Source organism: Ochotona curzoniae, unplaced genomic scaffold (assembly GCF_017591425.1).
Source record: "Ochotona curzoniae isolate NIBS_2020 unplaced genomic scaffold, NIBS_Ocur_1.0 scaffold_1852, whole genome shotgun sequence".
Taxonomy (NCBI): Eukaryota; Metazoa; Chordata; class Mammalia; order Lagomorpha; family Ochotonidae; genus Ochotona; species Ochotona curzoniae.
This window is the reverse complement of record NW_024467087.1, coordinates 49,921,682-49,937,309: the sequence shown is the minus strand read 5'-3', so window position 1 is coordinate 49,937,309 and position 15,628 is coordinate 49,921,682. Positions and strand designations below refer to the sequence as shown.

Below are 15,628 nucleotides of genomic sequence, written 5' to 3'. Positions count from 1 at the left end.
GAGAGAGAGAGAGAGAGAGAGAGAGAGATCTTCTGATGGCTCATTTCCCAAATAGTGGCAACACCCTGGGCTGGGTTAGGCCAGGAGCCATTCACGTCTCATCAATGGCTGTTAGGGCCTTAGATCCTTGAGGCATCTTCATGGCCTTCTTAGGGGTCCTAACAGGGACTTGAACTATTGCTCTTACATGGAGTACTGCCATTATATGCTGTGGTTTAACTGGCTGCACCACAATGCTGGATCCCTTCCTGAAGTTTTTTTTTTTTTAATTTATTTTGATTTATTTTTCACTGTCTTTGTATTGCTTAGTACATTTTTTGGTAGTGGTTGTTCTGCCTACTATAATACACGCAGTTTATGGTGCACTGACATCCATACTTCATCGCATGGAAACCACACTTTGTTCAGGTGCCCTTATTTTCCTCAAGTTTAAATGACCTCGTCTTGAGTAACAGATGGTTCAGCAACTTTGTCTCAGTTAGTGAATATGGGCTAGAAGATTCATAGCCATGCTTTGCTATTTCTGATGTTCTTTCTCCTTTCCTTCCAAGGATTCCTACTACCATTTTCTTTCTATTTGAGGGATTTTGTTTAGCCATTATTTTAGGGTTGATTAGCTATCAAAAATTTCGTTTAATTGTTTTGCACAAGAATGTTTTATTCTCCCTAAATCTGTAATAAAGACACTCTCAAAAAAGAGAAGTCGATGACCTGATGCTTCATTGTTGAAATTTACCAAGCTTTTGAAGGATTTTATTACATCGTTAAAAGGATTCTATTAGACATAGAGAATCCTTGTTTGAGATTGGTTTTCTTTCACTGTCTGTAAATGATGTGCCTCTTCCTGTGATCTCCAGGATTTTGGATGAGAACTCATTGTCATTTGAACTGGTTTTCTCTAATAGGTAATGGACCATTTCTCTCTGGCTACTTTCAAGATGATTTCATCTTCACTTTTCATCTGTTTAATTATTATATTCCTAGATGTAGAGTTCTTTGCATTTATATTGTTTGGGGTCTATTCAGGTTCTTAAATTTAGATTTGTATTATTTTCACCCAAACTTGGGAAGTAATTAATCATTAATATCCTTTTAGTCTTATCTTGTGGGATTCAATAATAGAAATATTAGATCTTTTGATATTGGCCTACAAAACTTTTGCAGTCCTTTCTAATTTTTCAGTCCATTTTATTTTGTTTGTTCTAATTGCTGAAATTCCATTTATCTCAGCACTGGTGTTGTGGCATAGTAGGTTAACTCACCACCCGCAACAGTTTTAACATTTGGGTACCAATTGGAGTCCTGCTGCTCTACTGGGGATCCGGTTCCCTGTTTCTGTGTCTGGGAAGGCAGCTTAGGATGACCCAAGTACTTGGGCTCTTAACCACATGGTGGGTCTGGAGGAAGCTCCTGCCTTCTGGCTTTGCTTGCATTGATTGACATATGGGGAGTGAACTAGTGGATGGAAATCTCTCTCTCCCTTTTCCTCTCTGTAACTCTGCCTTTCAAGTAAATAAATAAATCTTTTAAAAGATTATATTAATCTATCATTAAGTCTAACAGAAATTTAGCCAGTTTTAAATTTTAGTCCTTGTATTTTTCAGTTTTATAATTCTTATTTGACTTTGACAACTTGTATTGTTGTTTATTTTTTAACTTGTAATTTTTATTATTTTTTTGATACAATTTATTCGATGGTGGGCTCTCCCCTCTCCCTGACAACTTGTACTGCTTTAAATTTTATTCATTTTTTCAAGATAATTTGTAGTTCATTGCTTAAGTGTCTTTATATATGTGTTCTAATATCTTTGTCAAATAATTCTATCATCTGATTCACCTTGGCTGTTTGTATCAGTTGGTTGTCTTTTGTCACTAATTCTGTGACTTTCCTGTTTCTTCATGTGATGACTCATTTTCAGTTGTTTCCTGGATAGTGGTCATTACCTTAGGACACTTTAAGTCTTACTGCTCTCCTTACTAAATATTTTTATCTTAGGAAGTAGCCACTAAATTATCTATATTTAGCAATAGGTTCTGGCCTAGTTTTAGGAATAATAGCTAAAGTGATACCTTAATTTTCATAACCTTTACAGTTTCTTTCACCCTTAATTTATCTGGTGACTTGGGGGAGGGGGGTGCCGGGAGGGCCTAGTGATTCCTGCTCCTGCCACCTAAAATGACAGAAAGATCTTATCCAGGTGAGACACTAGTGAATTTATCCTGTGATTGATGCACCTAACAATCCAGTGGCTCTCAGTAGGAAAATGGGTTCTGCATCCATCAGGGATGGATGCACCTATGTTAGTTTAGGTACTTGTGGTTTATTCCTGTGGTTAGTGGTGACTAGCCATCTGATTCTCTAGATGAATAAAAGAATTCTCTGGCTTACAGGGGAAAATGGCTCTCCACTGCTTCACCAGGTCGCTTGTTGAAGTTGCATCCTCCTTTGACATTGCTGTCTGGTATCTCAAGGTGAGAGAGGTGTAGTTCATACTGAATAGGTCAGGAAAACATTCGCCATGGCTGTTTATTGTCTGCAGGAATTTCAAACCGATATCCACTGGCCATGTTGACAGGTTCAGGTTATGCCCATTGTGGAACCTGTGCTCTATCTGGGGGAGGAATCAGTTGTCTTCTGTTGCTAGGTTGGGCGTCATGAGTTGCATGATCTGTAAGTAGTAGCTTTCTCCTTTCCCATTTTACAATTCTTCATTGGTGGCCTTTTGTATTATTTTCAGAGTTTATAGTTTTACTTAGTGGAAAAAAGAGTGGAACAAATCTTGAAAATCCTGTATAGTGCTGACCGAACTCTTTGGTTTTATGTATGTCAAATTTATCCACCACACAATCATCTCAAATATCTTTCTCAAAGTTTATTCATGGCCTTTTGGTGACTAAAATCCTTTGTGTCCTATCCATGGTCATATAGATAAAAATCTCCTGATATATTTATTAAAACAAGGACAACCTGGAAGGCATTTTCTGAGAAAACCCTTTTTTACAGAAGCTCTATTATATTAACATTATAAAAATCACAATAGTTGTAGCAGAAAGCAGGAGAACAGCATAAAGTTATTAAACATTATATATTACTTCTAAACACTGAATTGCAGTAAAAATAGAAAGTAAATTACTTAATACCGATTTAGTTTTCATCGAACATGATTGAACCATGTTACTGAACTAAGATAATTAGATGTAGAAAAATATGACATTTTATGAATTACCATTGAATGCTTTTAACATTGAATAAAAACTTCCAACAAATTATATGGTGTGCAGAATACAGCAGATTGTCACTCTGACATATGTTATCTACAGACATGTCTTTTGAGAAAATGTGGTAGTACCAAGTTTTAGTTTTACTAGGTTTATAAAAATCATGACAATATTCTTAATTAAATCTCTACTAACAGCACAAGGGGAAACCCACTTGCTATTTTAAATGAAAAATTACTTACTGCTCTTTTTCTAGAACACCCTGTAATCCAAGGCACAGTAAGGTTTCCTGAAATCTGTGGAAACAACAAATGGAATCTCAGTGAGGTGCGCATAGACACTACTTGAAATGTTGCTCAACAAATAATTCTTACACGATATAATGATAGGGCTGAATCCTGAGCATATTACACGCTAGACAATATTGTCTCATTAATGAGCTCAACAGTTTTTAAGGGGTTTTCTTTGTGAAAATCTTTTCAAAGTGGCACCAAGTTCCCTCAGAAATTTAAGGGACCGTATTAGTTCCCTAGAATTGCTGGGACCCTTTTTGGTTTTTAGAAATCTGTGAACAATATATTAGGATAGAAATTAAATGGCCTGTGGAAAAAGTGAAAATGTTGCAAGAACTGAAGTACAGTCCCTTTGTAAACAGGGCATCACTACATGAAGAATTCATAATGAAGGATGTTTGCTGGAAATTTAATACATTCTACTTGTAGTTGTTTTACAGTGTAACAACTGTCTTGATACAATTATAACTACATGTGCTTTCCCAACACAAATGTTAGGCCTACAGTACAATGACTGAAATTGCTTTTCTCAATTGTGACCTCATTACAAGACTAGTGCTCCACCCTTTCTTACAAAATGGTGAACTATAGATTTTAATAGGCCCATTAACTCAAACGGACATTGTTTTGTAAAAATAGTGTGTGTCTGCTAAGTGGAGAAAATATGAACCTTTAAACATTACTAGTAGGATAAGAGTATGTGTCCAAGCAAATCTGTCATTTTTTTAGTTATATTCCAGTGTTTAGGGTGACTCATGAAGTTTCATAATATTATAACCTCAAGCAGATACTTCCTGCGTAGGACTCAACTATCTCATACCTGAGCAAGGATTTTCTAATAATTTTCTAGAAATGTTGACATATTTGACCTTTACCAATGGAGCAGCTAATTTTTAAACTCTCATCCACCTATGTATTCACACCCACAATTGAGATAATGCTTCTGCAAAATCATATTCAACCGTATAGTGAACTTTTTAAAAGTGGAAGATACTAAGGAAAATGGCCAGCAATGCCATGTTACCTTAACATTGCCATGTAAGAGATAGCTGCTACTTCAGTGGGATTCTGAGGAGTGTTTACAAGGAACAAGGTGGCCTTCTAAGCTGTGGTTCAAGTTAACTTACACATATTCATACTTCTTCATGGGACATAAGAGTTGGAAAATACTCCACACATTCTACTTGCAATAGCCTTACTTTCATCTACACACTTTCTGAAAGACTTACAAGACAAATATACTTTATAGGTGGTGACAATGGGAATGTGGCATTCAGTCAAATATTTTACCTTTTCTGATAAATTATATTCAGGAATTATCTAATAACAGTGTGTCTACTCATGAGAAATCATGAGTAAAGAGTCAATGTAAATATTAGTGTCCTCATTCATTCATTATATGAGTACTATCCCTACCAGTAGACATGCATTCCTCTTTCTTACTTTGAGCTACAAATATAACAAAATATAAAGTATATGTCAAAATGATAAAAAATGCATTTTATAAATGTATAAACAAAAATATTTTTTAACAAGGTAAATGTCACCATAGTGAATTGGTGATCGATAATTAATTGGGTAAATAACTGGTAATTGGTAATGAACTGGAAAGCTAGAAGGTCCTCACTAGGTGTGAATAATTGATCTCTTAAGCGGTGAAAAAAAAGCAAGGAGAGATTTCTTCTGAAAAATGCTTCATAACATATACTTTCTTTTCTCACCACTAAATCAAATTTGAGTGTATAAACTAAATTGGTTTATCAATAAAACAGACAAATTTGCTAAAAATAATTACATAATATATTCTGGAAAAAAACGGACATACAAAAATTTTTTGGATTAGTTTTCCACATATTCCCAAGTATTAGTAAAGGTAATTTAAAATCATGTACACAGTTTCTAGAGAAAATATGTGAAATAAAACAAATCATCAACAAACAAAACAAAACCTCAAACTAGAAACTACTGGATAGTCACATGTGAATTAATAAAAACATGATACTTGCAATTGGCATAGCAAAGAAAATTTGATTAAACATTCATACCTTGCATTTTAGGAATATAAACTCTGGGTTCTTGTTTTAGTCAATTGTATATAACCAAGAAAACACAGAACTATAAGCACAATTATATACAAATATAATTTGGGAATTTTGTTTGGGAAAAGATAGAGTTTTACTTTTGTTTTATATTTCCTGTGACAATAGTTCTGTTACTCAAATGATACATTTAAATAATCTTTTCTGTCTACTTAAAATCTGCTCTTCAATTCCCTTTGCTTCTGGTAAAATGCAGGAATAAACAAGCAGAATAGTTGAACTTGCAGAATTTTATGAATCATAGTACTGTATAAATATGTTTACCCAAACGTGGGAAGTTTTGTTTTGTACAGTGTTGAAGACAGGTTTCTCGTTCACCAGCGTTCATAAAATAAACTCGTAAAATGCGGAGACTAATACATTTCCTCAAACAATATTTCATTTCCACACATTTAAAAAACCCCAAGATGAAAAACTGTAAAATCAATCTATAAGCAGACAAAACTATCTTAACAAGTAATCTGGACATTACATATCAATGGAGTATTGTTATCAAAGTAGAAAACTTGGGGTGTTATAAAGCCATTGCAGTGATGTTGCCATTGTTTAAAGCACTCGGGGAACTTCTCTTTTGGAACTGTCAGTTCATGTCTCACTCAGACATTCTGTCTCATTACTTCTCACTCCTTTCGGTTTAACTGAGAATGTAACAGCTCAGGCTGAACAACCTTATTATTCACTAAATGTGGATCAGAATGCATTCTGACTATTTTCCAGAATCAAATTTTGCCTCAAGTGATCATGATTTGCCCCCTTTGAAAGCATTTAAAAGATTCCCAGGGCTCTTAAAGCAGTTGTTAAAGAACTTCAAAAACTTTTTGACAAATTGAACGTTATTGAAATAAGTAGATTTAACCTTCCAAGGTAACTAATTTGAATTCTGTTCACATGTCTGTCAGGTATCTCTTCTGCACTAGGTGCCGTTTACGGTGTTACAGGAAATAAAAGGATGGATAAAATATAATTTCCTGGAGAGCAAGACCTACGATTTGTGAAGAAGAGATGAGACAGGTACATGAATGACTTCAATACAAAGAAAACCACGATAAGAGTCATAAGGGATGTACAATAAATGAAGTGCAATGGGAGTTCAAAATGTGGCAAAATTACATCCACTTGCGGATTTATAGCTCAGCTGAACCTTAAGAGACTAGTAGAATTCTGATAGAAATAAGAAAGCGTTTCAGGGGAAAAATAGTGTGCTCAGTAGACAATAGGATGTGTTGGAGGAATGATCAGTTCAACTAGAACTATAAAGAGAATTTTGGGCTGCTTTGTGGAGGTCATGAACACAAGGTACATTTATTTAGAGTTCTAAGAAAATATAGTGCCAGTGAAGGTTTTTATGTACATGTTTGATATGCTTACAACTGCGTTTTTTATACCTTAGGAAACTTAGCTTGCCTGTATGTGTATAGTAAATTTTAAAACTGCAAGTTTTTATGGTAATTTGAATAGGGTTAACCCAGAGCAGTAACAAGGATATTGGGGGTAGAAATTGATAAATAAAATATATGTCTTAAGACAGGCTTTCTGCATGAGATAGAAAAGAACCAGACATTTGGGACAGAAGGGGGATAGGCTGTTTACGACAATCATTAAACTGCCTCCCAAAGTGGCTGGTCTGGTGAAGGTTGTGGAGACTCAGAATTTTAAATTTAAATGCAGGGCCTGGAACATGGTGCAGCAGGTTGATCCTCTGCCCTGTGGCACTGGCATCCACATACGGGTCAGTATACATCAATACTGTTCCACTTCCCATCAACACCATGCTTGTGGCCTGGGAAAGCAGAGAAAGATGGCCCAAAGCCTTGCGACCCTGCATCCATGTGGGAGACCAGGAAGCAGAGCCTGGCTTCAGATAAACTCAGCCCTGGCTGTTGTGGTCATTTGGGGGAGTGAACCAGGGAAAGGAAAACCTTCTCTCTACCTCTCCTTCTCTCTCTGTAAAACTCTGCCTTTCAAACAAAAATAAGTAAACCTTTAAAAATAAATAAGTTTAAATGCAAGAGTCAGTTTTTGGAAATCTGAGTATTATGTCAGGGTGTACAAGGTAAAGCATCTAACAGGAAAGAGTATTTGGTGTAACTGCACTCGTATCATATGCGTAGTTAGGATTTATGAATCAAACACATTTGTCTTATGTAAAGTCATAATTTAATTAGTGAATATATTACAATATGAATTATGCATTATTTATGGTCATATTGTCCATGGTTGTACATTCAGAAAAATTCATGCATACAGCTAGATTCTTAAGTGCAAAATGTCATGTTTAGAAACAATTATTCTAGTTAAATAAAGTATTTGATTTTAACACTTTTTTGAAATGAATTCTTCACGGAGTCTGGATATGCTATTAAATACTCAGCCCAATTTGTAAGTCTAATAAAGCTATTATTTGAGATATGTGATGTTTTATGTGAGTTAGGAAAATTGGAAGTTTTCTTAATCTGCCACCCATTAAGTGAAATTTGATTAACTGAAACAATCAGACTAAAATCAGGTCTCTCTGTGAAATTCTGCAGCTTCCCATCATTATTTTCATTCTGTTTTAATTGGGAGAACTTCCTTGGTGTTTTTCACTTATGGTATGTAGAACAAAAAGAACGGTTGGCATGTGATAGGCACTCATCAAATATTTGCTGATAAATTGATTAAATTAGCTGGAGTTTTTATTATTCACGGTTATCACTTGTTAAAATTCAATGGAAGGCCAACATAGTGGCATGTAAGGTACAACTGCATGGAGTTGGTGGGAAAGAAGCTGGCTGCTTCTGCTTGAAAGCAATGTGATTCAGAGCAAAGAAAAGATGTCTTAACATACATAAAATTTTGTTTCCCCTCTTCACTAAGTCTCTAGGAAAGCTTCCAGGAATGACATTACTTTGCAAATATAATTTCAGTGCCACACCTTTGGGGCAAGTAACTAACAAATTAAGCATGTTAAATTTCTTCAATTGATAGGAAACTGGTGGACTCTGCTGGAAACCTGTACAGAGACTTCTTTGAAAACTTGAAATAGACCTGCCAGATGGTACAGTAATCTTAATATTCTGTATATATCCAGAAGACATGAGTTCATGTGATTAAAGAGATATCTGCTCTACTGTTTTTCTGGGAAACACTATTCACAATAAAGAAGATATGGAATCAGTCAAGGATTCTACCATCAGATGGTTGGATAAAGAAAATATGGAATATTCATACACGTTGAAATATTATTTAGCTATCAAAAGAATGACATTCCATTATTTGAAGCCAACTGGTTAGAAAGGAAGAGTATAATATTGAGTGAAAAAAGCAGAATGAAGACAAATACCATATGTTATTATATGTGGGAGCTAAAATTAAAAGAAGAAAGCAAGCAAAACAAAGCAACGCCCAGGTCTACTAGTTCTGTTGCAAATGCAATGTCTTGTCTAATTTCATTTCAAATATTTGTCCAACAAATTTGTAATAATTATCTACTTTTATAGTGTTGCTGATTTTGTGAAAATTTTATAATTTAATTCATATGAGTAAAGTTGGACATATTTTCCTTTGTTTCTTGCCTATTTTCCTGTTGGGCTTTATTTGTTTTTAAATTTTTACTTATTGAACACTTATTTAGTCAGGACATTAAGCCTTTGACTATAATGTAAATTAAAGATAAGTTACCCCAAAAGCTATTAAGTTAAAAAAGACTGTTTATTATGGAAAAAGACCATAAACACTTGAAAGTTAAAAACAACCCTTGTATATCTGAATTTAGAATAGTACTTGTAAATAAACTTCAATAACAAAGTGACCTATACACTTTAAAGAAGTGTTTTACTAGCCTATTTTTTAATTGACAGCATTCAGATTTTATTTTTTTATTTTTTACATAATTTTATTACTTATATCCTACAAATACAGGAGATTGAACACATAAATAAACTTATTTAATTAGCATATGGAGTTATTTTCTTCTAATCCAAAGGCGCTTCAGATATACAATCAGAAATCCAGATTTCCTGAAAGGCGCTCTAGCATATTTCAAAAATACTAATCTTATTGATGTAGACCTTTGAGAAAATACAGAATGTCTTCACTTATTTCAGAAAATAAACTGCCAAATGCTAACATTAAGTTCTAAATATAATTATATGCCCCAAGTGTGAGATCTGCCTGAGATTGATCTCTTAAGTTGCTAATTTGGAATTCAGACAGCCAAAAGTATTAAAGCTCAGATCTCAAGCTAGAGGAAGCTGCAAAAAGCAGTGGATAACCACTTGTGAAAACCTCAAGGAGACAGCCAATCCACAGAAATTTGGAGAAAGAGATTATGGATTGAGGGATATAACAGAATAGTTAACAACTGTGGGGGACATGGGAGTGATATTTTAAGAAAACTAGGACATTGGAAAGTCTGTACTCAAGAGGGTAAGTTTTATGTACACATGCCCAGGAGTGACAGATAGATAATATTCAATCATTTTTAGAAATTAATGCTTGCCTGATTATTAAATATTCTCAAATGCATGGAGTTAAAATAACAAGACTAGGAATAGGTGTTTGGGGTTTTTTTATTCTGATTTTTCAAAAGATTAATGTTAGGAGCTATATAAAAACAGGAAAATATTGTCCATTCAAAGAAATAAAGTAAATCTCAAGATAATGTCCCAGAAGAAGCACATGCATTACTTTTACGAGACAGTGATTTTAAAACAACTGCTTAATGTTTAGCATAGGCCTCATGATAACCACAAAGCAAATAAAACTCTCAAAGATACACATGAGATGAAGATAAGAATGACAGCATACACTAAAACAAAACAAAACAAACCTAACACATCACACACACACAGACAGCAAGACAGCAAGAGTAGGATTAAAGAATAGTGGCAACAGTAAACCCTCTCCTTTCAATAGTCATTTTAAATATAAATAGATCCAATTCTCCAAACAAAATGCATACAATACTGAATGGATAAAAAACACAAAGAAACCAATATCAAGATCCAACTATATGCTGTGTGCAAGGGACTCACTTTAGCATTAAGGACATACATGGGCTGGAAGTGAAAAGATGGAAAGCAAAGGATAGCTAAAAGAAATCAAGCATGGCTATACTGACAGAGAAAATATACTTTCAGTTAGAATCTCTCAGGAGATAAAGAAGTTCACTATATAATGATAAAAGAATAAATAAATATAGTAATCATGCATACATACACTCCAAATACTGGAGAACCTAAATATGTACTAAGATAATATTAAAAAAAAAAAACTAAAGAGGGAAATAGATTGCAATACAGCATAGTAGGATATTTCAACATTTCACTTTCAACAATGAAAAGAAGGAAGCAGCAACCATGAATGGTGCTAAAAACTAGAAAATCCAAACAGACATCTACAAACATTCCATGCAACAATAACAGGGTACATTCTCTCCTTAAGAGCACACAGAACATATTCAAGAACAGATCATATGTTAGATCACAAAAAACCACTTCATTTTGTGGAGATTGAAATCATGTCTACCGATGACGTTATTAGACTGACCATCAAAAAGAGGATAAAGAATGAAAAATGTACGAACATGAGGAATATAAATAATATGCTCTTGAAAAGCCAATGAGTCAAAGAACAAACCAGGGGAAGAAACATTTCCAAAATCATGAGACAAATGAAAACAGAAATGCAGTGTGCCAAAACTTACCACGCTGCATCAAAAGCATTTCTGCTACGATCTACATGTATTCTCTGAAAGTTCATGAATTGCAAAATTAGTTCACAGATTTATGTATTAACTGTATTTGGAGATGGAGAATTTAAGATTCAATCAGGGTTACATGAGATTGTGAGGGTTGAGTCCCTAGGACGTCATTAGTAGCTTTTTAAGAATAAGATAGAACAGAGGAAGTTGTATTGTCATGACACACCCACTACAATGTCATGGTGCAATAGGAAGGTCCACACAATGTGCTGGACAGTTATCCGTGACACGCTCTTCGATTGCAAAACTTTCAGAATCCTGAGGCAAATGAACTTCTATTTGTTGTAAGTTACCTGGTCTCAACATCATTGTCACAGCTACAGAAAGGACTAAGGAAAGTTATGAGTGAAATTTTTGCATGCATTAGGAAACAAATAAAGATGTCAGATTTTATACCTTAAGGAGCAAGAAGAAAAAAGGAAATATAAATTTAGAAAAAGAATGAAATAACAAAGATTGGGGCAAAAAAAATGAAATAGAGGCTAGAAAGAATAAAAACCGTGAACAAAACTAAGAGTGGAGTTTATATTTTTGAGTAACATTTATGTAGGTTAATGAAAAAAAACAGGGAACTCAAAATAAATTATGAAGAGGAGACATTACAATTGATACCATAACAATATAAAGAAACTTAAGAAGCTATTATGAATTACATTCTGTACATATATAATACACCACAAATTAGAAAATTGGATCAGATCAATAATGAGTAAAGAACCCTAAACAATTATCAAAAACTTCTGAAGAAAGGCCCAGGTTTATACAGCTTCATAGATGAATTCTACTAAATGTTTCAGGACGGGTTAATCCAATATTTCTGAAACTACTCCCAATAATTGGACAAGAAGTAATTATTACGAAGTAATTTCACAAGTAAGTTTTACCTTCATATTAAAGCCAGATAAAGAAATCATTAGAAAAGAATAATTTAGGCCAATATATCATATGAACATAGAAACAAAAATCCTAATAAAAAAAACCAAATTAAAAACATTAAAATGATCATATACAAAGATAAAGTGTAAGCTACATGTAAGATGCAAGAACATTTCAGCAAACACAAGTTATTATATTGTACTTTAACAGACTCCTTTATGGGATACTAGTATTCGAAGTAACCTCTTAGTTACCGCATCAAAATCCTGTTCCTACACTTCCTATGTTAGATAGCTTGGAACTAGTCTATTCTCCAGAAATGAGAACTCGGCGTGAAAGTAACTGATTTAACAGACTGTAAAGACAGACATTTATGTAATATAGTTCCAAGACAGAAGCAAAAGACAATTTCTTGCTTGATTGAATTTTCTTGGCTAGGAAAGTTGTCAAGGTGACAATAGGCTCTATAAGTCCTGATTCAACACTGTTGATAGTAGAGCTTCATTAACCCTTTAGAGGTTAGCCTACATAGACTCCACTCGCTCACGCTGTTTTGGTTACCCCTATTCTCTAAAAGAATGGTAGTGAAAAGTGATACCTCAAAGATTCTCTTGTTTTAAAGGATTTTATTAATACATTAAGTTCTCAGGATCATCAGAATGTATGGTAGTGATTGCAACACAATTCTCAATTCTCATGATAATGTGTTGCTAATACAATGATAATATATTCGATGTAGATCTTAGATGCAATTCTAGTAATGTATTTAATTTCGTCCTCCCTTCCTCACTCCACCTCCTCTTTCTTTCTTTGCTTATCATCTCCTCTCTTTCTTTCTTTGTTAAGTTTTGAGATAACATTTTAATTTATACTGCAGTCAGTGGCTTAATACTTCACTGAACAGAAAGTTCAGCGAAAAAATAAGACACTGGATCTCTGGGAGTATTTACTGGGTGACAGCTATAAACAATAATCAAATGAAAATATGACCGGTTCATTCATTTATAAAAATATCTTAAAATAATCACAGATCATTAAAACAGTAGACAGCTGACCTCAAGTTTTCTTTCAAAACCACACGTTACTTCTTCAATGCTCAGATGATTGTGAGTTTGCAAATATTTTATTTCTAACAGGATAAAGGAGACAAGGGCTTTCACTAATTTTCCTGTTCTGAGTTCATATACATTCATATACACAAGTTTAGGTGCTAGGGAAGGAACAGGAGTCTTGTACTGACTGTGTCATTCACGTCATAGTACTCCAGTGGAGTGGACATTAGTCACCACATTATACAAATAAGGAAATGTTACACAGAGAGGTTAAGTCACTTGCTATGGATCACACAAGTAGAAAATGGCAGATCCCAGTTTTAAATGTCACTCCATCCAGTCTCTAAGCTCATTATCTAAAGTTTTACGTCAATCTGCCTTTCTTTTAAGGAAATGCATATTCAAAAAATAATTACTAAGTTTTCCTGCATTCAAAAAGTTCTTTGACAAAAAACGATTTAGTTTCTTTAAATGATCTGTCAGAAAAATAGAGTTTTTAGAAAGATAAAAATACAGGTTAAATTAACCTTAAGGGAGTGGTGTATTTATGACAAATTAAAAATTAAACTACATTGTTAAAATTGTTAGTAACTCAAAAGAGAATTGAAGTAGTTACACTCCAAAGTAAAGCAGAAAAAACCCGGATGAATAATAGATTGCTGAGTTGGAATTCTGGTTGTGTGGTTTATTAACTCAGTGATCCTGGCCAAAAATTAAAATTTGATTAAAGGGGTCAGTGATATGGCGCTAACAGTAAAGTGAACGACTACAGCATTGGCTGACTACAACATTTCAACTGTTTGTTCAAGTCCTTGCTCTTCCACATCCAATTCAGCTCAGGAAAGCAGCAGCAGATGACTCAGTGCTTTGGCCACTTCACCATGTGGGAGGTCCAAATGAAGTTCCTGGCTCCTGGCTGTGGCCTGGCCCATCCCTAGCTGTTGCAGCCATTTGGAGAATGGAAGCGCTTTCTCTCTCTCACTTTCTCTCTCTCCCTTTCTCTCTTTCTCTCCCCCTCTTTCTTTCCCTATTTGTGCTGCTCTTTCAAAAAAAAAAATCTTTAAGAATTTGGTTAAAATTCTAGTTAGTTTTCATCATCATGAAGAGTAAATTAAATACAGGAGATATAAAGTGTTATATAAAGACATATGGTGTTGCACATAGTAAGCCACCAATAAATGGTACTTTTAAATGTTATCACAACTTTTAAGCACAAAACTAAAGAGTAAAGAGGTACAAAAATATGGGTGAATGAAACTGGAGAAGTTCAAGAGGATTTTATTTGTATGATTAAATATTACTTTAATATATTTAGTAAAATACAAACATAGGAAAATTAGTTGATTTTCAATTAAAATGCACATTAATTATAATGGGGTCCTTTGTTTTTTTTTTTTTTCAGAACCATGTGCCAGAGAGTACCTCCTACACTATTATTCCTTCACATTATTGAAGCAGTGAACTGTAAGAAGGAGGGAATTAAGAGAAAAAGGGGGTGGGTGGATAATTAGTATAGTGATTAACAGACTGCTTGATATATACCCATAACTCATGTCAGAACGCTTGGGTTTGAGTTCTGGCTTAACTCCCAATTTTAGCTTCCTGCTAATGCACATCCTGGAGAGCTGCAGGTGACGGCTCCAGTGGTTGGGGTCCTACCATCAGTTGGGGAGACCCAGATGCTGTTTCAGACAGTTGGGGAATGAACTAGGCAATCAGCTGATGGAAAATTCTTTCTCCTCTTCCTTCTCTATGCCTCCCTCTTTCTCTTCTTCCCCTTTTCTCCCCTTCCCTGGAAGAAAGTTCATTGCATTATTCACAAATAGTCCTAAAGCATCTTAAAACTAGATAAACCTCAAGTATTGTGGTTGAACAGAGAAGGGGGGCTATCAAGTAGCAAGTAAAATGCCAAATAGCTTTGTTCTGCTATTTAAATTAACACAATTTTTCATACAGAAGCATGGCCTTAAAAGATGTAAGCATATACCAGATTGTAAAATAACTTATTTAAAGTACATCTGAACATTTGACTATGTGAAATGATAGAAAATAACACCTATTCTGTGTGCACGGATCTAAAGTTGCTTTAATTTTTACTCTGAATGTTTTTCTCTATAAACATTTCTAGATGGATCATTTCATTAATGTCCCACTTAATGTTTTAATAAAGCATTTAGGAGAATCAAGATGGAAGAATAGGGTAAGGACACGATCAAGCGGACGGAGAAACATTTAATCAGGATGAAGCAAAGAGGACACATTCCAGGAAATAGGAGAGGACAGAACAACAGTAGAGGGGTACCTGGAGACTGACAGACACAGGAAATCAGCAGACACAATGGTGTG

The 15,628-nt window shown here is 34.4% G+C and overlaps 1 protein-coding gene across 1 annotated transcript in view; it reads right to left on the bottom strand.

The window, feature by feature from the left end:
- The window catches only part of HDX (highly divergent homeobox), a 125,334-nt gene that overhangs the window by 71,435 nt on the left and 38,271 nt on the right, over positions 1 to 15,628 (bottom strand). The window contains exon 4 of the mRNA XM_040999769.1: positions 3,462 to 3,515. Coding sequence (XP_040855703.1) covers positions 3,462 to 3,515 — 54 coding nt within the window. The remainder of the gene's footprint in view (positions 1 to 3,461; positions 3,516 to 15,628) is intronic.